Raw genomic sequence first — 26,064 nt, forward strand, 5'->3', positions numbered from 1 at the left:
ACACAAGCATAGGTCAAGTGCTGGAGAGCTGAGAGAGGGACCTTTTTGACAGAAGGTGGTCAGTGCTACCCAGCAAGGGCCCAGGTAAAATCACAATCACAGAACAGCTTGGGCTGGAAGGGAACCTTTAGAGGTCACCTAGTCCAAATTTCCATGCAGTGAGCAAGAACACCTTCAACTAGACCAGGTTGCTCAGAGCCCTGTCCAACCTGGTCTTGAAGACATCCAGGGATGGGGCATCTACCACGTCTCTGAGCAACATCTGACAGTACTTCACCACCCTTATTGTAAAAATGTTTTCCTTAAATCTAGTCAGAATGCATCCCCTTTTAGTTTAAAACCATTACCCCTCATCCCATTGCTTTGGGCCCCCCCAGAAAGATCTTCTACTTTCAGATTATTGTTACTGACCCAAATAACCACGCTGCACATAGCTGAACCCAGTATCCAGAGGGAGAAACTCCGGTCAGCGGACAATTACAAGAGCAGAGACCCCTGCAAGCACCACAGCCTTCCCATTCCTTACCCCAGCCCATGAATGCAGCAGCTTTCCTTACAAAGGAAAGTTTTATTTTTAGCACAAAAAGATTCAGAAGCTGATAACCTAGATTAACATTTTTCCATTCTAGACAACCTGGCTTTAAGAATAACAGCACACAACAAAGTCTCGTGAGGACACTTCAAAGCCTTCTTAAAATGGAAATGTTTAGAAACCATTAGGGCAATGCACCAACACACCAACAAGGAAAAATAAGCATAGCAAATGCTGAACATCACTAAACCATTTTTCATATGGTCTCATTTCAATTTAGTTTTCCAAGAACAGTTATATAGAAAATACACACACACTTCTTAGAAGCTGTAATACAGCTTCAATTCCAACCTAACAAGGGAAAAAAAAACTTCACATTTCACCCCCAAAAACGTTTTGGTTTTACTGTTATTTTGTTTTGTGTTGGCGTTTAGGTGTGGATTATTTTTTGTCCTCCCTTTCTCCCCCCTTTTTTTTTTAAATGTGTACTGTAAAGTAGGTAAATACTTAATGGAATGTAGGAAAGAAAGAGCTTGAATTTGAAAAAGTTGCTGAGACCTTACTATTGGAACAAATCATATGCCCTGCAAACTTTTCAGAAGACTGATCCATGAAGGCTTGTTTAGAAACATCATGACCTGGATCCACTCTGGAATACTAAATGCAGGTGATAATGATTTACAATAGAGAAAAAAATTCATAGGTCAGCCTTAGGAATGATCTGAGACTGGATGCAGTTGTGGCATGCTTGTGACTCTGTGGGCCTTTACTTGACCCTGGGAAGGAAACCCTACTGTCAGGAATAAAAGTTTCCACCAAACATCTGCTGAAAAATTATTCTCTGATGGGTTGACTTAGTATCAAATGACATACATTCTGATGAGCTTTAACAATTGCCCTCTTCTCTAGATGAAATCCAGGCAAGTAAAAAAAAAAAGTCTCATTTCTGTAATATACTGAATATTGACATAGCTGAAAGAACTATCAGAAAAAAATCCCACCAGTGTTCCCTCCTACGTCAGACCTTTTAATAAATAAATAATCTGAAAGGAGAGATTAAGAAAATAAATTTTCCACAAATTGTATAAATGGCTGTCATTTGTTTTTCACTCCGTTATATTTTTTATGCAAATGCCAAGTCTGGTATTTGCTTTGACAGAGCCTGCATGCAAAACGATGTCTCCCATATGGCAGCCTTCACTTGTACAGCTGATCAGAATTAATGCAACTTGGATGACCACGTCAAGGAGGACATGACTGTCCAGAACGAACAGTACAATCCAGAGTTTTCAAAATAAAATCATTACAGCTCAAGACAGAAAACACAGAAGACTCCTTGAGCTAAACACAACAATGCTGAACTGCAAACAGTTTCAAAGACTGACAACACCACCAAATAACTATCCTTGCTGTGCAGTATAATTTGTGTTTATCGTTTACAGATAAATCGCAAGATAAAAATTTTGGGGCAGATAGATGACAGGGGCTGACACGAGAGAAAAAATTTACACTGACGTCTACAGCTGATGCAAATGGGAACATTAGTAAGTTTAAATGGAGGATTTTTACCATATAAAAGCAAAGGAACAAATACTATTTTGAACAATAAAATAAATTTAGAGCAAATCCACAAAAGAAGCAGTCATAAATATTTACAACAACCACACTCTGATTTAAATTACTATTTTCCAGCTGGATTTTTTCCATCCCCCTGAAGGCCCATGTAGATACCTATATCATCTGATTCACTGTTCCTTTTGCTACAATGACAGACTGCCAACATACTGAAAAAGCAGAAGATGCTAATTCTTAGTAAAAGCACTTCTCACTACCTACATGGCCCTTTACCATGGGTTCCAAGACTTACAGCAGTATTTCTTGCTGTTTCACTGGAAAATTATAAAAATTATCAGACACGTCTCAAGATGAAAGGTATGTAAGGAAATAGGAAAAGCAAAAAAGAGAAAAAGCAAAGCTTTGCGTTAGTACAGCCTAGCAGTTTTATCATGTAGACAAAGCATATTGAAGAAAGACAAATGGATAATTTCTCTTGTGGATAATCTCTCTCATATGTTTCAAATTGCATATTGTTTTTAAAATTCCACATCTAACCCCCTACACAGGCTTCCACAACAAAAAGGAACTGGTAAAATGTTTTACGACACAAAGGGAATCAGCTCCCCTTCACAGGTCTACACAATGGATTCCCATAAATGTGCATTGAGTCAGCAAGGTCTGTAATGAACATGACTGTTTTTATAGCCATGTCTCATTCGACTTTTGCCTGTGGCTCCTTAAGGTATTTGTAGTGTTTTACTACTTCTCTAATAAATTTCTCATGTCCTTGTCCCCTTCCATTCCTCTTATGTCATCCTTTCCCAAGTGGATAATACACTTCGTTTTCTCTTCAGTTTAGCTTCTTAGTACCTTAGTCGCATCCTATTATATTCTGTAAAGTTGATTCATGTTTCACACCCTTTGAATCAATCTCTTGCACATAAAGTCTTGTGGGAGAAGGTCACAAGCCATCTGAAAGCAAGTTCTTTATTGCGAAACTTCCAGGTAATGACACACAGTAAGAACGCCTAGTAAGATTTAAAGAATGCAAATAACTAGTCTTGAAAGACAGAGTATCTACAGCTGCTTATAGCAGACTCTTCAAAGGAAGTGTAGCTTTGCCTGTGAGCAGCTATAAAAGCTTTAGTGATGACTAAAACAATTTTTGCATTATGATATGAAAAAAAACCACTGCTGTATGGCACCATGTTCATTAGTGATAAATGTGCGGTATTACCCCAAGACAGAGACAAGCCAGTGTCTCTTTACTCACCCTTACAAGGCTGGGAGCAATACATGAGCATGGTATCTTGACATTCTTGAGGCACTTTTCGTGAGACATGAAGTTGCAAACTGGAAATAAAATAAGAACCATGAGCAACTCTTCACAAGCAAGGGACTTTAAGAAACACAATCAAACCAAACCAAAAATGGAATCAAATACAATTAGGAATACATCGTTTTAAACACATTTGCTATCCCCTAGGTCTGAGAACGTACACAACTCTCACACCCCGAGCAGTCCATGAACTCCCAGTTATTTTGCTGCTAAGATGCTGGCAATGGAAAAGGAAGGACAGTTTATCGCAGAACAGTACAAGCCTACCACAAGCCAGGTCCTCCCACACTGTCTCCATCCATGATCATCCAAATGAGTTCTTAAATTTCAGAAAAAGTTTTAAACAGTCCAAAACAGCTTTTTGATGTAGCCAAAGTAGAAGGATGTTTGCAAGTGAATTATTCTACAAGCTAGCGCATGTGACATAAATGTGAGAAAACAAAGCATTGTTACAAACTGAGTGTAATGGCAGAAGGTCGCCAATTACAGGCAGCTTTGAATGTCAAGAGTAAATATTTCTTTTATTACAGGTTTATAATTCCATCCAAGCTCCACAAAGCATACTTTCAAGCATGACAGTGTTTTAAAAGATCATTTCTCATGGAGGGGATATTTTCCACAGCTTCTTACCATGAATTTGCATTACATTAAGCTGTGTGAAGAAAACAAGGGATTCATTACTTCATTCCCACCACCTCTGATTAATTAGGAACTAATAAGCCATGCAGCTATGGATTTAGAGTCCTCTTTCTTTCAGAAATACTCTCCACCAGTTCAAGCATGAAGCCTTGTGCAGATGCTCAGCTCCTGACCTCTTGAGTGGAAGCTCAGACCTCTCCCAGTGCCAGAGCAGAAGATCACTTGCCAGCAGCAACTGTTGCTGTACACAGAGGGTTTTCCCCTCCCTGCTTTTCCTACATTTCACAAGTATCTGACAACACCCCAAGTGCTTAAAACTTCTCATCTGCAGTCCAATGTTGCCATTGACTGTATGCACTAGTGCCACCAGAAGCAGTCAGTTTCCTCTCCTCCCCTTTCTCCAGCTCATTGACTTTTGATTGCACACTTCTTCTTCCAGGCCAACTGAAGCATTAAAATCCAGGTCCACTTCTCTAAACAGCTTATTGCCAGCCCATCCAAAGTAAATTTTCCTTCTGATAGCACCAAAAGGATGACACCTTTCCTCTTGGCACTCATCTTAATATGAGCAGTAAGCACTTTTTTTTTTCATTAATCTACAAGTCAGAAAATAAGCACTGCAAGACACTACTGTGTTCAAATGTGTTATTCATCATCCATGGTTGAACCTGGAATGATGACTGTACTGATGAAATAAAGTGGGAAGGAGCAGAACCAAATTTTCTGCTGGGTGCTATGAAGTGTTATGCATGTCTCTAAGGTTTATGGTGGTTTTCAACCAAATAGGGCAGATCAGGGAAGGAAACAGTCAAAGAAAGGATGATAAAATGGATTCTTGCAGCTGCAAATGCAGTTGCTCAACGGATTTGGAGGTAATCTCTATGATGGGGAGGAGCACACAGCCTTTCAGTGCAGAGGAGACCAAAGAAAGCAAAGTCATTGTCCAGGCAGTGATGATGATGAAAGATGCATCTCCTGCTCCAGAAAACAGGTAAGAGTCCACACAGAGAACTGGTGAATCCTCACTGCTGATGTGTTGAATCTCAACATGGACACAGTGTTAATATAATAATAACATAATTAAACTTGCTCCTTCTTTAGGTGTCAGCAGTATTTCTACTAATGCTCTTAGGAGGGTCACCTGTTTGTGGTCAGAGCAGGTCTGTAGAAGCTACAAGAGAAAAGGGTCAAAGGCCACCTGCCCATTACCATCTAGAGTCTGAAGTTTGCCACTCATACCCTGAAGACATCTACGTCAGCCATTTGTTCAGGTGACCCTGTCACTATCTCAGAGTGGTGCCCAAAGTTTATCTGACCTAGCTTGGTGAGGGGAAATGCCTTCTGAAGGCAGAAGTGCCGTGACAAAGGTTCTCATGGCTCAGACCTATGAAAAGCAGAGAATGAAGCTTCAAATATAAACAGGCAGTTGTCAAGAACTTCATAAAGAGGTGAGAGCTAGCCAAGGAAGAACCAGCAGTGACTAATGAAATTCAGTGAAATGACACGGTTTTCCTACATTTTTCTAGTTCAGAAGCAGGCTGGCTAGAAAAGAAAGCAGAGAGCGTGGTGGTGCAGACTGATCACAAGAATTTTATGACCTGCAAGATGCAGCAGGCAACTGAAGTCTGCAAGACCACCCTCTCTAAGTGGCTATTATATTTAAGTGCACACAAACTCAATGCACAAGTCAACTGAGCCCTACCCAAACACCTCAGGGAATTCAGACAGCCAGCTGATGGAAGAGATGCTCCTCTCATGGACCTTGAGAGATGTTTTCTACTTATTTAGACAACTCAAGTCAGTACACACTACCACAATTTTCTCTTTGCACTGACAAACCCAGAAAAACACTGTCCTCCATAAAGACAGTAACATATGTTACTGGATAAGGAAACATCTCATGACACAGAAAAGCATACGAAGTCAGCAACTTCAGAGAAGCAGTAAAACCAAACAGTGAATGAATGCTTCAGACAAGGAGCAAAATAGGAAGGTGAATAAAGGTTTTAATTGTTTGAATGCATACAGAAGAAGACAACACAGAAAATAATTAGTTTCCTAAAATGTCAGCCAGAAAATTGAAGCATTTGCAAATAATCCAATTAAGGAATATCAGGAGACAAATAGCAGGAGATAAGCAGTGCCCAAACATAGAAGGTAACATTCTCAGTGAAAGATTTTCACACGTTTTTCAGGAGCTACTCACACAACTCCTCCTCTGCTTGTCACATTCCTCAGGGGGTGAAATTACCCCTACAAGTCACCAATTTGTTTTTATTTCACACATTCCACACAAAAAGAAATAAAACCAAAATGGCAAAATGGTAGCAAACTGAAGCATAACAATATTGGGGGGGGGGGGAGGAAGTGGCAGAATCCTACATTCATATCAATAGTCCTAGAGAGGCTTAATTAAGTCATAAGTTCTGACAGCTAGGAGAGGTTTTGTTAGTTTTAGGAGGTGACCTTTCATTTGGAAAAACAAGCCAGAAGACACTGTGTGTGAAGTTTCAGTAGATGAAATGCAAAATTCTGAGGAAAAAGCATTTAAAGGAAGAGGGCAGGGAGATCTTGTTAAAGGATGAAGATTTCTTGATCTACACAAACTCAATGATGAGCTACAAGCAGACATATCTATGGGCTGTAAGTCAAAAGAAAGCCATTCAATTGTATCTTCCAGACACTAAAAAACATTTACTTAAAGATTTAGGGGGCTTCATCTGGACTCTCCAAGCATTTGGTCAGGCATACTGCACCAACCATATTTCACAAGTTTACCTTGAGGCCTTATGCTATTCAATTATAAATAACATCCTTCTTGTGGAAAATTAGGTATTGCCAATGGTCAACAAGAAGCCACTTGGCCATTGGGCATCACAGTGCTGCTCTTGTCCACATGGAGCAGAAGAGATGGCTTTACAGTAGGCTCTGCCCATAAGCCATCACTTCCTGGGCCACTTTTCCTACCACATTCTGTTTGACTCGGTGTTTTAATAAAGGCCATGTGTACATAGGGCAACTCATGGAAGGTACAGTCAGCACCTTTCCAACATACACTTGAACAGAAACAGAAAACATCTCTCTCCAGGCTTCCCCAGCAAGGCAGGTCATAAAAGCTGGGAATCACTGTAACTCATGAAATGTGTATCACTTCTTAGAAAAACGATGGTTATTTATATCCTTCAATATGTCACACTTTTTCTACATAAGCATTTTTCTCTCTGTCCTCAAGACAGACTTCAAAGCAGAATCCAAACCTAGGAATAAGATAACAGTGAATTATGCCCTGTAGGGACTATGTAATGGTGTCCCATGCAAATGATGAGAATTCTGGGTGAGAATTGCTCATGAAATATCAGACATAACACGCAAACTTTTCTCCCTTTTGAAAAGACCATTCAGTCCAGAGAAAAAGCCTAGAAGGTGTTAAAAATTACTTTTGTTTCTTCTTTGGGAAAATACTCACCATAATTCAGTTCTGGTGTTTTCAAACAGAAATTTATTTATATTTTTGTATTTTAACATGTTAGGTTTTATTTAATTTTTTCTTTTGTCTTTAACACTGAAGTCTAACTGCATTTGCTAAACATTTTTATAAGTAGAATTATCAAATTGCTCTCCAAGGAGGATAAATGTTTTCATTTTTTTTTGACAATAGATTTTTAATTTCTGAAAAAATGTAAGTGCAATGCATTAAAGAACAAACATAGCTTACTAATGTGAATACAAATACAACTAAATTAAGTGCAGTAATTCTCTGAGGTATCTTGTTAAATGTAAGACTTGGAAGAAGTTCCTGTCTTGGAGAGTTTACTAGAACGAACGGCCTGATATATGTAGGAGTATTACATAAATGGAAAATCTCTACAGTCCTCTACAAAAAGCTCTATAAATGTACATAGATTACATGAAAGAATTACAAGGGGACTAAAATAAAATAGAGAAAGGAAAATGTCATGTTCAAGATCTAATGCTGCATCAGACACCTACAGACTCAGCAGCAGCTCAGCCATTACACAGAGAGAACTAGCAAGCTGATTTTATGCTGTGGTACAGAGGTGGCTTTTCTGCCACTCCACCCCAGTCTTTTCCGAATAATGCCTAGAATTCAAGTTGCCTTTCTTGTGGACATTTACACAACGGGCACATATTTCCCTGGATACACCATTACAAGTCTAAGATCCTTTCCTGCCTATCTGTAAAAGCTGACTAAAGACTCAGCAGCTTGTAAGAGAACTTCTCCTCCCCTTCATATCCATCACTTTACATTCAACCACCCCAAGCAATAAAATGATAGACTGAAATATACTTCTGTAATCCTCAGCAGCTGGTGTCAGCGTGAGCTCTTATCTCACTACTCGACTTTGTAGAGGAGGTTGTGGACTGTTAATGGAAGAGTTGTGTAGCACAATGCCCCACACTGCCACAAATCCATGTGCAGCCTTGACTGAGTTCATTGCTTCCCTCTATCACTTTTGTCTGACACCCAGACCCAGGCATGCAGTGTGGTTTTATTTTAGCATTTCACACACTGTGAATGCCAACTTTCAGTTCCAGTGGGAGCCTCCCATGCACAATATCTTTGTTTATATCTGTCTTCTACTAAGATGCTCAGAAAAGCAAGGCTAAGAAAAGGCTGTGGTTATGGTTACCAGCTGGCTCTGGCATTAGACTTGGATGGCCAGGGGAATGGTGTTTGTATCTTCCTAAGCACATGAAAATTTTATAGGATGGAATAAAATAAAGTTTCTACCAGATGAAATATTTGAACAATTTGTGTTTTTTCAACAACAGGTGTCTAAAAGTATTATAGATTATCTCTATCTAAATACACAATCTTTAAAAAGTTATTAAAAAAAAAAGTTCAAGCAACAGATGTAGAAACATAGACAAAGTCCTCATCATGTATCTAAAGTGTAACTTAGCTCCTACTCTGAAGTGTGTCTCTGCACTCACAAGTAAACTTCCACACCCCAAGTACCTCTTTCCTCCTTTTTCATATGACAGCCTTCAGCCCTTTATTGTATTTCCCACATCAAATGAAACTCATCTGTAGTCACGTCCTTCTTTTTTCATCTGAACAAGTCCCAGCAGCTGCAAGAAGCAATGTTTTCTGCCAGTCAAAGACTGATAGAGTCCATGTCCCTTAATACTTCCCACCACACATTTCCAGACTTAGCTGTCATGAGACTGCATCAAGCCACAACTGGACCAGACTGTGATGGACACAAAAGGGTACACAAGGGGTCCAGAAGGTGTAGATGAGAAGTCTGGCTTCCCACAGGTGGCAAAAGGACATGTACCTTGCGGTAGCTTTGGCCAGAGCCTGCATTGATAGCAGATGGCTCCAAAAGCCAACAGTGCCATGGCTGCAAACTCCAGGGTGACAAGCACCAAGACTAGGATTTAGTTTTTGTTTCCCAGAAAACTGCTGGGATTCAGTGGACCTCTTGTAAAGGTGACAGCAAAGGCATTTTTTACCTTACCACTCACCTGGTGCAACAGAGCAGCAACCTCTCCAACAAACGACATTTGGCAGCAGTTTCCTCGGGGCAGAAGGATGTGCAGTGCAGTTTCAAGCCTTGTGCTTCACAGCAAGCATGGCTGTGTTTTAAATGCAACAGATACTACAGAGAGAATAATGGCTCTTACCATTTACTCCATAGGGATAATTCATTCCAGCAGAGACCACTGAAATTATTTTCAATACTTCCAGTAATTTTCAGTAGCTCCAGTAAAAAGAGCATTACTGTTAAGAGTGCACTTACAGCTACATCTGACTACACAGCCTGTAGAGTTAGGGTCAGATTCTCACATGCTGTAAATCAGCATGACTACTTTCAGTTTGCTAAAACACACCAATTTACCAAAGTCAAAGATTTTTAACTTCAAGTCAATGCACCAGATTATAAATTTGACCATGTAGCATACATCTTGTTTTTATCAAAATGAAATAATGAATTAAAAGGTAAAACATTACCAAGCTTTCCATAAAGCTTAGTGCTTTGAACAGACAGCCATCAGTACTTCTAGCAATATAAATATTTCTCTTAAACAGATGCAATTATTACAAATCTTTGTTCCATACGTCACCAACTTACATAAGGCATTCAAAAATCCAGAGTAAGAGGAAGTATTTGAATTTGCCTACACTACAGCCTTTCATGTAGTTATTCTCACCCCTCTCCTCAGTGAAAAAACAAAACCTCAAACAAAACAAGATAGTGCTCAGCAACTGAAAAAACAGCTTTTTTTAAGAGCACTGTCAGTCACTGCTAGAATATGAGAAAACAAGATGTTCTTTTACTGTCCCTCTTATTCAGGAAGGAGATGTAAATATTTGTTCAGTCCAGCCAATATCCCCAGGGTTGCCCTGAAACACAGTAGAGCTCTCTGCTTTCTGGTGGGTCAGCAAACCAAACTGCTTTACTCCAGAACCTGGAAGGGCTTCCAAAATTCCCAATTTGTTTGCCATGATTCACAGAGATGCCGTAACTTCCACCTTGGTTCTGCCAGGATGCATAGTCATGAAATTGCTGCACTGGCTTATGCAAAGAAGCTGTTGAGGAGTGCTTGGGGAAGGAAGATGGGTACAGAGGTGCTTAACATGGAAGATTCAGTTTGCCCCAATTAGTTAATAAAAGTGCCCCATGCACACAAAGGCAAAGATGGCCACTGCAGGAGGCACAGCTACTGCTGCATGCTTAAAAGACAGAAGTAGGAAGGACAACTGCCTGCAGTCGGACAGAGGAAAACAAACAAGAAATCTAGTGAAGCCAGGGAGTAAACCAAAGCTTCAAAGTTGTTATGCAAGACAACAATAACAGTCTCTACTTTCCAAACAATGAATCAGTGGGACTTAAAGGGCATATCAGCACCAAGACAATTCAGCCTAAGTCAATCTAACTCTTTCAAAACAAAGTTTTATTTTGGTCAAAACTAAGTAGGTTATTTCCTCTGCTCTGCCTGCTCTTCCATAGCATGTGCCTGACATAACAGAAGCCAAAATACAGGTTTAATCTGCCTCTCTCCTTCAGGGGCTTTATCACTTCCTTCTGGAATTGTTTTTGGTGTGCAAGCAGGCTTATTTTGTTCAGCAGGACTGCCTTTGCGTTCACTGAAGACATCCATTGACAGTTAAAAGACAATAGCTTTCAGAAAATGCCCACTGGCTAATTAGTCACAGATTGGAGAAAAATATTTTATTTTTTCTATCACAGTGTTCTTAAATTATATCAAAAACACCAGACTGTTTATCCAGACAGGATCATTCAAGCTGGTGGAGGAGTCACTATTTTCAGGAGTAACTTAAAAGCAACATTTAACCATAAGTTTGTGGGACTCAACTTTTACATTTCTTACACAGCTTTGAGCTACTTTTCCATTGTAGCAATTTGGCAACATAGACACATTTAGCTTTTCATTTACAACTGTGACCACAGGCCAGTCTGAATACTGTGAATATTCAATGAAAGGAATGCTGGATGCAGTACATGGACTTCACCAGCTTATTTCCCAATTCAGCAGAAACATGCAAAGACCTGTACGCAATATTGGTGTGCTCTCTCAGACAAAAAACACAGCCTAGTTTAAGCTTAGAATTCTGTTGTGCAATGCTTGCTAAATGTCACCAGGAAAGCTGTCATAGAAGCTTTGGTCTTCCCAAAACATTTCAAACAATGGTGAGAGAGGAATGGAAAAATCTCTGAAATCTTTAAGAAGTCAAGCATTAAAAAGACCCTCCTTTCTCACTGTGGTGAGAAACTTCAGGTTTTTGCTTGTCTTAAAGTTCAATGACACCATAATGTAAATACTCTTCAGAAAATCCAAAAGAAATTAAAACCTTCTTAATGTTTTCCAGATACCTACTGAATATCGTTATAGATCACTTGTATTTTACAGCTCTCTTCTCTCTCCAGGATTCTCTGGTCTTGTCAACTAACCAGTCGTATATGCTTCTGCTTTAAATGGAGATACCAGTATACACCCTGTCTGATAAAAATGCAGTTTGCCTCCACACAATGTAAATTGCCTTGCACTTTATATTCCCAGAATTATCTGCATGTGAACACCTCCTCTTTATAGGTACAGATACTCCAAAGAAGTGGTTTTGTAGTATCTGACCTCTATAATTTCAAGACAGCACATCTGAATTCCTATTCATTTGTATTTCAAATATGTTGGTAGAAAATAAGAAAGTAACAAGACAAGTTTTCACTTGTCTAAACAAGCTATTTATTAAGAAAACAGTCAGATAAGTTTGGTGATATACTTGAACTGTCAATCATTTGGTTATAGTAGATTTGCTTGAATTGTAGTAGCCTCACAAAGCACCTGGGCCACATAAGCACTTCTCACTCTCTCATCCCTGAAGCCTACAAAACGGTATCTTGCTCCTCCATCCTCCTGGTACTGTAAAACGAGTATTGACAAATTAACTAAAGGAACCTCACTTGCCAAAACAGAGCTCTCCATCCTCCCACCTCCTGGCTCCTGAAACCTCAGAGCAGGTTTCTTAGATCCTGCTAAGCAGGAAAAGCCAGAGCACCAACAGCTGGAGACAAAGGCAGCTACACTGTGTGCTCAGTCCCACCAACGCTTTGCATTTCAAGGAGAAAACTGCACAGAGAAGTTATACCACAGTAGCAAAAGCAGCCATCTCCATTTGGTCAAGAGGCTTTTCTAAGTCCACAGCCATCAGAAAATCTAGACACCCTACCAGCTATGGCTATACACAGAAGAGGGGTCTATCCACTCCACTTAAGATGCTGCAGTCCAGTCTCTTTCCACTCTGTACAGTATGGCCGACTGAATATAGGCTGAGGTGTGAACAGAAAGAGAGCCACACTGCTGAGAAGCACTTGGGGATGTTGGTGGATAAAAAAAACTGAGAAAGCAGGTGATTCTTAACTTTCACAGTGCTCTCATGAGACCCTCCATGGAACAGTGCACCCAGCTGTGAGATCCTGAGCACAGGAAAGAATGGATACATATGAACAGGTCTTAAAGAAGGGACACAGAAAATATCAGATGACTGGAGCACTGATGCAGGGACTAATAATTAAAGGGTGGCTGGACAGGAACATATGCAGATCCAAAACAATGTGGTTAATCCGACGCTCTCCCTTTATTGTTTACAGACAGTAGTTTTTATACACTTCCAGATAGTTTACAATCGTGAGCACACTCTCATTGGCAAGCAAACATTGTTTGTTCCTGTCTTAAGGTGGCTAAAGTTTCACACTGCAGACCTATACTAATTCACACCTAGATAGCTCAGTACACTGTGTTATACCTTAACATAATTTCTGACTGTGCCACAAACTTATTCTTAACTGTGCCGCTGGCTTCCAGGCCTCCAAGGCCCACATCTGAGGCCTAGGCTGGGGTAGCTCAACCTTCACTCTAAACATATAATCACAAACATCTAGATCGTGACCCATTTCTCTCAGAAATTGCTCTACAGAGCACCTCTCCTATGAGAGGCTGAGAGACTTGAGATTGTTCAGCCTGGAAAGTAGAGGCTCCAGGGCGAGTCTTAGTACCACTTTTTAACACTTAAATGGGGCATATAAGAAAGACAGCAGGGCCCATTGCAATAGGGCAAGAGGTAATACTTTTAAACTAGAAGAGGGTAGATTGGAACTGGGTGTAAGGAAGAAATTTGGTATGATGGGGTGCTGAAACACTGGCACAGGTTGTCTAAAGAGCTGGTATATGCCTCATCTCTGGGAACATTCAAGGTCAGGTTGAAGAGGGTTTTGAGCAACCTGACCTAGTTGAGAATGTTATTGTGTGGGATGTGTGGGAGTGAACAGGTCCCCAGTATTAAGAGTGTTTTCTTCTTCAAAAAGATGGAAGATGACTAGTCTCATACTTGCATTCACACCTAGAAGGCATTAACACCTTCTCTTTTCTTGAAGATTAGGCCAAAGATAGGACAGTGCTGTGGGACAAGGGGCTGGTCCACTGATGGTAAACAAAAAAATCTCCAAGAAGGCTACAACATCGGGGGAAAGTTCAGCAACTCATCTCCTGACAATTCCAAAAAAGGAGATCCTTCAGAGGAAGCGGCCTTCCACTAACAATGTGATGTTGCACAGGGAGCCTGGAGGGACACAGATTTTGCCACCAACAATACAACAGCAATAGACCATTGGCTGTGACTTCTCCCAGCAGGCTCCCAATCATATGGGCTATCAGCAGTCTTCGGGGATGCTGAAGGCAGGAGCCCAAAAATAAATTGTCTCTGAACCACAGAAATCTGTCTGAGGGCAAACAATTGAGCACTTGAGCAGCTCTTTTGTACAGGCAAAAGGATGAAGGTTGCCCACACAAGCCAGATGCAAGACCATGTAACACAGTTGTGGCTTTTTCCCAGGTTTTCCAGACTGCAGCCTTTACACAGCTGGAAAGGGTCAAGCCAGTTTGAAGGCTGACAGAAAAATTCCTGATCACACTCCCTGCACATGCAGCAAAAGGCTATAGATCCTAACAACCTTCAAAGAAGAAGGTCCTCCAATGACACCCAACCCATGGCAAGATGCCATGGCGATAAGAAAATCAAGTACCAGATACCGCTATAAGAATCTTGAAAACCATTCAGCATTCAGAAATTTCTCCTGACTCTGTCTTAAGCTGGTGCCTTTTATGTCTTTTGCTGCAGACTGCCCCTGCAATCAACTGAACCCCAGTGGCTGGAGCAGAGATGGGCCATCTTGGCAGCATGTGCAAATAAAATTGGACAGAAGGGGCAGAGAAACATGAAATGGTTAAAACCAGAAGAACAGGGAAGATCCAGATGGACCACAGAACCACCTACTGCAGGGCATGCACACCATTTACACCAGTGTAAATGCTTACCTCCCTGCAGCTGTTTTCTGCAACAGCTTCTCCAAGTCACTGTTTTCAGGGTGATGCCTTACAAAGAGAAACTTTGTCAATTGTTTATCAGCACTGTCCAGCTGACTTACAGCTAGTGGTCAAAACAAAGAGCTACAGCTTACAGCATTCAGAACAGCACAACAAAAATTACACAGAAGACTGATCCAGCCCTTAATTTAAAGGAAAATGCACTAAAACAATTTCACATTTACTGCAAGCATCCTCACAACAAAAACCTCATCACAGAATTGTTAGTGCTGAAAGGGATCTTGAAGATCATGTAGTTTCAATTCATCCTGCCATTCATCACACCAGGTTGCTCAGCATACCATTCAGCCTGACCTTGAACATCTTCACGTATGAGGCATTCACAGTTTCTCTGTGCCACCTGTTCCAGCCTCTGGTCAAAGAAATTCTTCCTAACATCTAATCCAAAGATGCTCTATTTCAGTTTAAAATCACTGTCTGTTTTCCTGTCACTATCTGGCCATATAAAAAGTCCCTCTTCCTCCTTTATATAACCTCCTCTTAAGCTACTGAAAGCCGCCTCTTCTCCAGCCTGAAAAGCCCAAGCTTTCAGTCTGTCTTTATTGCAGAGGTACTCCATCCTTCCAATCATCTTCATGACCCTCCTCTAGACACACTTTAAGAGGTCCATGTCTTTCTTGTGCTGAGGATCCCAAGCTGGATGTGGTGTTCCAGGTGGAGTCTGACAGGGGCAGAGTAAAGGAACAGAATCACCTACCTTGACTGCTGGCCACACTGCTTTGGATGAAGCCCAGGGTGTTATTGGTTCTGGTATTGCCAGCTCGAGTCCAGCTTTTAATCCATGACAACTTCAATTCTTTCATGACAGCGCTGCTGTCAAATGACTTCTTCTCCCAGTCTGTACTTATGTCTGGGATTGCCCCTAGCCAGTTGCAGCACCTTGCCCTTAGACTTGATGACTTCATGCCTAGGCAGCCTGAATGAACACTTCAAGATTCCAGCCCTCACGCATGTGGTCCCCTGCACCACCATCACTTGTTACCCAGTACAGTACAAATAAATCCACACACTGCCATGTCAGTGCCATCCTCCCCAATAACAACACAGATGTCACCTGTTAAAAAACATTCTGCTACATTATACATACCCATGCAGAAATGCCTCCATACACATAAAAGGGAAATAACAGTAGCATATCTCCAACTTCAAAAAAGAAGAATTTGAGTTACACTTAAATAAACAGGGTGGATCTTAGCTGAACTTAATGCACAGTCGGACTTCATAAGCTGTGACGGAATTTTGGCAGAAAAATGTGATATGGACACAGTTGCCTGGACACTCTTACAGTACCCAAAAACTTGGAGACATTCTCAACATTACACGCTACAGACCAATGTGCAATACACACCAGTTCTGCACCTACGGGGCATATCACCAGTGACACACACAGTAAACCCCACATTTATCCCATGCACACAGGGACTCAGCGAGTTAGCTCTATGCTCTTAGCAGTGGGGGAAACCGAGAGTTCCCTCCAAAACACACATAAAATGTTGATAGGACCAAGGAGAGCCAGGCAGCATTTCGCTGCCAAGTCTTTTCCACTCAGTGATATAACTGGTTTGCGATCCCTTTTCTGCCTCTTAAAAACTGAACACAGAACATAAAAATATAATAAAAAGTCCTGAAGATACTAGAAGAAAAATCACTGCTAAGCTTAGTTGCAGTAGCACCCACAAACCTCCACAGCACAGTTACAATTTTTCAAGGAAAGCTGGATACATTTAAAATGTAGGTCCCACTATTAATCCACATAAACCCACAATAAATTTTCTTCCACTTTTAATTTGGGTAATCTCTGGATTATCTAAGGCATCTCAATACTTCCTAGCAACACAAAACAAGGAAAAAAACCAAGATACCCCAGAGCTGCCATGGCAACCTTTACTTGTCATTCCTATAGGGCTTCATTTCCAAGTTGCATCACACTCCTGAATTAAAGCACCAGTCTCTTTCAGATATCTAAGATCATGCAAAATTCATAGAAGATGAGTGTTTATATCTATATGGACATCAGAAGCCTGCAGTACAAATTATATATACCACTAGCGAATATACCAGAACATCCAAAATAAAATAACTCTGTTCATGAACACTAAAACTCAAAATCTCTTTCTGAAAAGCCATAAATCTTTCCCAAAGAAGGACCAAATTACATCAAGGCTCATGCATTTGTTTCATTTTAGTGTTGTTTGGTGTGGTCTTCTCAATTGATTAGACAAAGTTCTTGTAGCACTCGATTGTAATTTACTATTTAGCATAATTAGCTATTTTTGCACATGAATTATCAACACACACTGAAAGGTTCTTAAAGTTTCCCCGGACATTATATTTAAGAAAAAACTTACACTGAACAAAAGCAAAAGTGAGAAAGCAAAACCAAAAAAATGTAATATATCTCCATTATCGTATGGGTTTACTTTTAAATAATCTATTAATTTCATCTGAAGAAAAAGTGCTTGAACGTGAAATACAATAACATCAAGAAATCTTTATTCATTAGCCAAGCAGGAACTACTCTGGAAAGAAATATAATAGGAACAAAACAACAGAGGTCACAACCAAAATGGACACAATGATATTTGGCTGTTTTGAAGAGTATTTTTAACATGCTAGTATTTTTACCTTCTACTTTAGCCTGTTTTTTAAAAAAGGCTTTGGCAACCAAGGCCTAAAATTCCCAGCTGCTGTTAGTTAATTTCTTCACAACAGAAAATATGAGCATGTAAGTCTGTACTTGATTTCTGCACAGAAATTGAAAAAGGAATCTTTTAAGTTCTTCTTGTTTAAGGTTATATCTTTTTTTTCACCCCTCCTCATCTCAGATCACGTGTTCGGTTTCTCACTCAGCATCTTCTGTTGACAGAATTAAGTCTGCCTAGCATCCGGAAAGAGAGTTGGAGCATCAAACATAATTGCAATTGAAAACCATTTTCAACCCCTTCTAGGACAAAGGGATTGTGAATCCTTTTTGAAAGGGCTGCTATTTACTACCACGGACAACTGTCAGCAGTGAGGGCAGACACTGCTCACATGCACACCTGCGACACACCACTGCTCCAGTACTGTACTATGCCACTGGGACATCCAACAGCATCCACCCAAAATCTGGGCAACAACTTGCAAAAGTGTCTTGAAAGTTTTGAATTATGTGAATATTTGTGAATATCCACAATTCTTTAAATCAGCTTTTCCAGTACTCTGTATTGTTACTGTTTTGAGAAGAGGTTGAATGTGAAAAAGCAGTTTCTCCTAGGTTGTTGCTTAGCCCACATATTTGTTTTAATTCTAAGGGATTCTTTTCATAGCAGATACATTCCAGGATTGCTAGTCCTAATCAGTTTCCCATGCAAATTTGTATGTGTGATGCTTTACACTCTGCCATCCTGACTAGATTCTGAAGAAAATGTGTCATCTCACAAAAAGCCTTTTTTTTTTCTGAAATAAAGTATTCACAATCTCAAATGCAATCAGTTTTTTGACTTTATGTTCAGAGCCTTCCCTCATGCCATCTTCATGCTTAGGGGAATCTTACCAATTTCCTTGTATTCATGATTCCAGGCAAAGATCCTAACCACCTAATGGTTTCAGTGCTGAGGAAGTATTTTTGTTTAAACCACTTAAGAAACTGGTTAGTGGATTATTTCTTACATTCACTGATTAACAAGGTGTACCAGTTATTATTTTCACATTCTGCAGAGAAAGTATTGCACAAAAAGGAAAGACTAATTTCCTGAATTATAGCATGAAAAACCAAGACGCCAAAAAGTGACACAAGCTGCCAAGCAGAAAGAAAAGCAATGAGGAACTGAATTTTTTTCTGTGCATGCTTGCACTCAAACTAGATGTTGTATTTTCTAGCCACCATACCCTAAGATTACCCTTCAGAACAACACAATGCTCCTATTTTAACACCTGAAGTTCAAATTATTCAATAATTCAATAATCTCTTACAAGAAAATCTGTTTACCTAAATATTCAGAATGTCTCTAGCAGTATTGTGTATGGAAAACCTTCAGGCATGGATTAAATTGTGATCAAATACAGCATTGTCCATTCTGCTAGTTGTTCTAGATCTTAAACAATGTTATTTTTACAACAGTAAGTGCCATGACAATTATATCACACAAATAGTATTTAAAAAGAAGCCAATCACGTGAGTGATACCAGCACATTGCATTAATAATCCTAAACATATTTCCAAGTAAGCTCGTTCCACTGATATTCAATCTTACGGAGGAAAGAAATCAACAAATTCATATAAATATATGTGAATATATATGTATGAATATACACATAGTCCCACCTCCATTCTTCTAGAGGCAAGCAAATAAAAATACTGAAATAAGAACAGGAAGTGAAATGAGGGTTTGACTGTACTCTACTGAATAACAAACTTCCACAAGTGAGACAACAGTAGGCAACATTAAGAAAGAATACTGTGGTAGTACGCTTAGGAAAACAAAAAGAAGTGTGCTTCCAACATGTTCCTTATCACACTGTGATATACACAGGTTAGGTTTTGCTCTCCCTACCTGGAAGTGTTTCCTAACAGGCTTCCCCCAAACTGAAAGTTACCATCAAATAAACAGGCTGGAGGAGGGGGAAATGCAAATAGAACAGGAGCTGATCAGCATGTATTATTCAATCATTTAGAAAAGGGTATATACTATACACACAATCTGCTATTTCCCCACTGGAGCTGAGTCAAATTAAACAAATTCAAGTAACTTAGTCACCTGTTTTCTGTAAGTGTTGCAAAAGCAGTTTCACCAAAGATACTTTCAAGAGCCAGCTCAGGATAGATCTGAGCAACAAGTAGCCCAGAAGGATGTAAGTTTGATCTAATGAAATTCAGAGTTAGAAACACCTCTGGAAGAAACAAGTGATGTAACCAAAAAGTAAAGGTCATCTGGGTACAGCATGGTTCAATGAAAATTCAGAGCTGCCACCTGAGAAGGCTGCCCCAAAATCTGGAAGAGAATCGGCTTTCTATGGATTCTAAGAAGCAAAGCAATATTATGGACAAGTTATAAACAGCATGTAATCAAAAAAGGAGAAAACAGACCAGCAAAGGCACCATGCCCAGAGGGAACCCACCAAAAGAAAAAAAGAGGCGAAGCTTATTATCCTTGTATTTATAATAGCAAGTATGAGTGGTGCTGATGGGTGGAATCAACAGAAACATTTGAACATTTGTTACAAACTGAACAAAGGAGAATGAAAACTAAGCACCTTGCATGCCATTACCCCTGGCAGTAAATGTAGGAGGCCCCACCTTGAGTTACAATTACAACTAGGTAATTAATGTCCATTGAACATAGCAGTGTCCCTGCAGTAAAGCAATTTTTAGACCCTTAGCACAGGACTGCAAGAACTATGGTCTGTGGGAAACTTACCAGAAAAAGACTGAAAAAATTTGTGCAAGATTAAAAGGAGCCCAAGGTACTAACTACCCTCGAAGATAGCTGAGAAAACACCTGAACATATTATGTCTGCTAAATGATCATCTAGAAAGAGAACATGCAGAGCACCAGCTGCAGCAACTTCACACCATGATGGGTTGATGAGCACCTTCCTCCGTGCTTTTGTCACTGCTCAACGAGTCAGACTGAGGCAGTAACACAGATGATATATGAAAGTGCTGTGCAACACTTGGTATTGGATTACAGGCTTTAGCACTTTCTGCACTAAGTTATTTACTACCTAATTAAGTTTCTGGACTGAAATCTGAGCTAATGATATCAACACAAACTATAGCTTCCAGCTACAAAAGCTTTGTGCATTCTCACAAAGCACCCTGTCCTTTTCTCTGCATCACTGATGGTGACAGTGATATTTTCCTTTGAGGCACTGTCAGAAGGAGGCAAGGAAAAGAAAAGAATGAATTCTCTTCAGTATAAAATGGATTATCCTTCAAATATAGGTAGTAAATTGCATTTTTCAATGTGTCAGTCAATGCTCCAAACATTTTTCTCAACATGTATATCAGCTGAACTGAGCCAAGTTTCTGTGTGAGGTTTTATTTTGTGGAATTTTTTGGGGGGGGATTGTTGTTTTTTTTTTTTTTTTCCTTTTTTGACCATCTTTGTTTGCTCCATCTAAGTTTTAAATGCAGTAAAGTCACATTCAGTCAAATATCTCAGCACCAAACACCTTGTTGTTGCACAGAAAGGCCCCACCACCAGCAAGAAAACCACTGAAGAATAAAGGCAGTAAAGTCTTGAAAACGCAAACTGATTGAAGGATAGAAGCAAAATTGTATTGTGGTAATGCATCAAAAGCAAGTGAAGCTCGTCACAAGAAGGAAGAATATGTTTTTCCTTTTGAACTGCAAGCATTAAGACTCTTGGAGCAATCTCATATATCACTCACTTCCTTCAAAACAGATCTGAATGAAAACTGTAGGTCAAGGATGTTTCATGTGTCTGTCGCAACAACAGAACTAGAAAGGATGAGAGTCCAAGGAGACTGCCCCTTGTCCCCTTATTCCCTGCTACTACTTCCATATCTCAACAAACTCCCAGCTTTAACACACCTTCCCTATCTGATGCTATTTTCTTAGTACAGTTCTTAAAACTAATAGACTACATACAAAATTTGTCCAAAATATGCATCTGAAGACTGCTGCAAATGTTGTCTGAACATCTCCAGGCTCTCCTAAATCAAGAAGGAACAACGGGGATTGTCCTTATCTGGGACATGCCCATAATAAATCACAGCAGCTTTCTGGCTGTCTTGCCAAATCTGAGATTTTTTGGCATAAATATAACTCAGATCCACCGTTTACATTTTATTCTGGAAAAGCTGATGTTGTCAGCCAACATCTAAATCAGATTAAGAGAAACAAAGCTTTAGGCACCATGGAATAAGTTTGGATGGTCTGCTTAGAAGCCTAAAAAAAAAAATTTAACTCATCCTTTCCCCTCCCCACCAAAATCTCCTCAACTCCTCCCACAAAAACAGAAAATAAAGGTGTTGTTTCCCCAAAATATTATTTGACTTAGAGACTTCATATCAAGAGAGGTGCCTTATCTGCTCAAATACATATCAAGAAGTCCATGACTGCAGCTTCTCATAAATATTCTAATGGAATACATAGATATAAAAAACATAAAATGGTTTAACAATTGTAAATTTTCTATCAAACTTGCTTATTACTTACATCACCTATATTTTATCCTTGGCCAAAATAAACCAAACTGACTTTACATTATAAAGTTTTATGGAACTAGAAAGATTTGTAGCAGTTTTTTGGTGTTGTTGTTGTTGATTGTTGATTTTTGAACTGTTTTATGTAAAATAAAAGCACTGTGAAAAGAAATGTATTTATTGGTGGCTGAAACTAATACCAAACTCCAGTATAAAATATCTGCTAGCTACCTTTTAGTGTATGAAATTGGTCCTTCTGTGAACTACCAGTAAGAGCCGTCTTTACACTTCTTATACAGACTTCATGTATCTAGTATTTTTAATTTTTAAGATGCATACACACATGCAGAAAACCTCAGTCATTTACACTGCCTCTTCTTTGGCAAGCCAGAGGAAATTTAAACCCACTCAAACCTGAAATGACCATGCTTAGGAAAGCAAGAACAATATAAGAGAGCAGTTTTCCATGGTACAACTCAAGCTTCACTTATTCTGTCACACACACACTTATCACAGGAAGTCACAGGTACAAATAGCAAAGTGGTAAGAAAAACAGTTCTTTACAAAAGGTTTACAGAAAACAGATTTGTCAGGGTGGGGAGGACATGTGAATAAACCACAAATGCAAGCCTGGTTGACTGATCTTACATAAATATGTGCACAGAAGCTTAATACAGTGACATCTTCAGTCCCAGCTGGACACCTATTCCTCATAGGAAGAGCACTGCATTCCCTATAAAATTCACTTGTAAAAATATCTTGCCAATCTAAGCAAGAGAGCTGCAATTCTCCTCTGGAGTACCTCCAATCCCATACAAAGCGCTGGTGACAGTGGTCTGGCCCCCCCATACTGGAGTGAGAAACAGTATCTTACTTTTAAACAATCAAAAAAGACACAGGAAGGACACTGTGCCTTTTATGGAGAGCATCAGAGCATCTCTTCCATGTGCTTTTTGGAATTCCCAGAGAAAACCTAAGAACCACCTTGGCCTCCACTATGAGAATGTTTTGAGAATACATTCTATTTTCTTGTACTTTTGCTACACAGCTAGGTAAGCCACATGGGCACGTGCCATTCTACTGAGTAGTTGATAAGTTTACAGAAAAACCCCACAAACTTGTCATTCACACATAGAAGATTCCATTTTCCAAGAGTCTAAAGTTCAATCACAATTAAAACACAAAACCAGGTGATTTAGGCCATACAGCTACTCAAACTAATGACACATAAGAGGTGGGCTTTTTTGGTTTGTTTCTTCTTTTTTTTTCTTCCTTTCCTTTCAATAACTGGAGGAGTCACACCATGAGCATGCTCTGTTCCCTTCAAAGATTGGAAGCTTTCTGTTTTGGAAATAACCAGTTTCAGGTAATATCAACACAAGCAGCATCAGGAGACTGAACAAGTGAACCTACAGGTCTGGATGAGCAACCACTGCAAATCCACTTAGAAAAAGGCCCCTTGACGCCTTCGTGTTGAAGCCTGTAGGTGGTTCATCAAACCAAGTTCAAAGACAGCTGCAATTACACCTGCAAACCTAGGTTCTCTGCAGAGAAGAAAAAGGAGGTAGCAATTATTACCATGTTTTTCAAGTCTACAGCAAACATTTCCTTCTCTAATAGCTGGGTGGGTTACTTTTTTGCTTTAACAGCCTGGCACTCCTTCTATCACTTTCTAAAGTGCAATGATCAAACTCCATTAGTCAAGGTAAATGTGACAAGGAGGTAACTATTAAATGGAATTTACTTAAAATACTCCTTAAGAAATCATATTAGCATTCATTAAATAACTTAGAACTTGACAACAGCAGACACATGAGCAAATGACCCATCAGGTGGTTTTGAGATTTGTTGTTTAGCAGCAAGTTGCTGGAAAGACAAACATGACTCTAAGTATAGCTGGTTGAAAACAGATGATAGGACAAAAAACAAACAAAAAGACCCAAGCAAACAAAAAAAACCCCAGTTCTTATTCTTCACCAAGTGGAGACAATGATGTGCCAGGTGCCATTACAGGGTTTTCCTACGCACTCTGAGCAGAGGATGTTAGAGCTAATGAAAACTGAGAGCATTTCTCTTCTCTTGTACTACCGCTCACAGAGGTGACTTGTTTGGAGTGGAGTTTTCAGAGGTAGTTTTAAAAGAGATATTTTAACCATGCAGCTTGGAAGTGCCCCATCAGCACATGGTCATTAGACAGTGGTACTAAGGATGCTTATCCAGAATTCTGCTGGAAAAGCCAAAGGGGAAGAACAGTTCCAGAACACCAACTGCAGTGGAAAACTAGGAAAAAATCCTAAATGTAACTTGCAGGAATACACTACCTTTAAGTATGTTATATGTGAGTGGATAAAAAAAAAGTGAGACATTCAGGACATTCTGGTCCTTTCACATTTTGCTAGCATTACCTGTTAGCATTATCAAAACTATTCAGATCTTTAAATCTGGACAAACTGGCACCTGAATGCCCAGTTTCATGACTCAAAAAATTTGCCATTTTTTAAGTCTGTGTTAGAGAGACAACAGAAGACTGGCTTTGTGCATTTTCACAATGAAAGAAATTACCATGTGAGCTTGGGATTTTTTTGCTTATTAGGATAAGCAATGACCTTATGCTACACAGACAGAACATTTGTCTCAGAAAACTTCTAAGCAAATATAAAACCATCCTTGCAAGACTTGGTTTGCACCACACAGGAACATGACTTCCACCCAACTTAATCGAGCACTCTCTTTACCCCTGGCAATGACAAAAGGCAGGAGCTATTTCAAGAACTGCAGGTTACTTGCTCTACACCTACAGCCTTGTTTGACACCCACCCAAACAATGTGGCTCTTGTACAACCTGACTCTTTGGACCTGGCCTGGGAGCTGCAACCCAAGCCAGCTGGACTGCATATGCTCATGAAGACATCATGTTTTGTGCTGTTTTGTTGCGTTTTTTGTTGTTGGTAGTGGTGTGTTTGTTTTCCTTTAAAGAGGGAAATAAAGAGCCACTCTTTTTGCTATGACACCACTGGATTTTGCTGCATCAGAAAAAGTTATAATTTTTATCCATTCCAAGAACCTCAACTGCTGCGTAGTCCAGCAAGGAAATCTAGCAATTCTTTCTCCCCTTCCTGGCATCAGCCAAGGTTTAAAAGGTTCAAACTCCACACAGGTCTCAGATTTTCCATGAGATCAGGCATTTCAGCAGGTAAGGGTACACTTGAGATGGATCCACTGTGAGCTGCTGGGGTGCTTGGTGGCTCACAGTGTATCATTCCCAGGATAGGCTGGGGCATTGCTGGATCACAGCACACACTGGTGTCACCACACCAGAGTGGGCAGCGACACATCTCTGATTTTACATTATTTTTGTTAGGAATTATTATTAGAATTTTGTCCTGTAATTTAAAATAGGAGCACAATTTTCAGCACTACTGTAGTTTTCAGCCTTGATTTTTGCAATTTACGACTGTTATTATTAGACTATTACTAGAATTTCGATTACTACCATTAGACACTTCTTTTCGTGATGGAATGCATTGTTTTTATTACTGTATTTCAGTACTGCGCTTTAGTATTATGGTTTTGCACTAGATTTTAAAATTAGATTTTAGTACTATAGTTTGTTAACACTAATTATGAATGGAGTTTTTTATCAGTAGTGGGTTTAGGCAATTTTTCCTTCCCCCCCCCCCCTCGTCCCGGACGCGTCCCCGGCAGGTCCCGCACGCCCGCCGCCGCCCCGGCAGCCCCTTACCCTCGCACTGGTAGCCGGCCAGCCCCCAGATGAAGTCGGTGCAGTAGTGGCAGAAGGTGGGCTTGGTCAGGGTCACCCTGCGGAACGCGTGGCCCGGCGGGCTACTGCCCCCCGCCGCCGCGCGGCCCCGCCCGCCCAGCACCGGGCTGGAGGCCGGGCTGCTGCCGCCGC

General features: G+C 40.0%; 1 protein-coding gene across 1 annotated transcript in view; it reads right to left on the reverse strand.

The window, feature by feature from the left end:
* DGKQ (diacylglycerol kinase theta) overlaps positions 1 to 26,064 on the reverse strand; it is an 87,527-nt gene that overhangs the window by 61,345 nt on the left and 118 nt on the right. The window contains exons 2-3 of the mRNA XM_068175978.1: positions 25,894 to 26,053; positions 3,363 to 3,442 (exon numbers count right to left, since the gene is read on the reverse strand). Coding sequence (XP_068032079.1) covers positions 3,363 to 3,442; positions 25,894 to 26,053 — 240 coding nt within the window. The remainder of the gene's footprint in view (positions 1 to 3,362; positions 3,443 to 25,893; positions 26,054 to 26,064) is intronic.

Source organism: Anomalospiza imberbis, chromosome Z (assembly GCF_031753505.1).
Source record: "Anomalospiza imberbis isolate Cuckoo-Finch-1a 21T00152 chromosome Z, ASM3175350v1, whole genome shotgun sequence".
Taxonomy (NCBI): Eukaryota; Metazoa; Chordata; class Aves; order Passeriformes; family Viduidae; genus Anomalospiza; species Anomalospiza imberbis.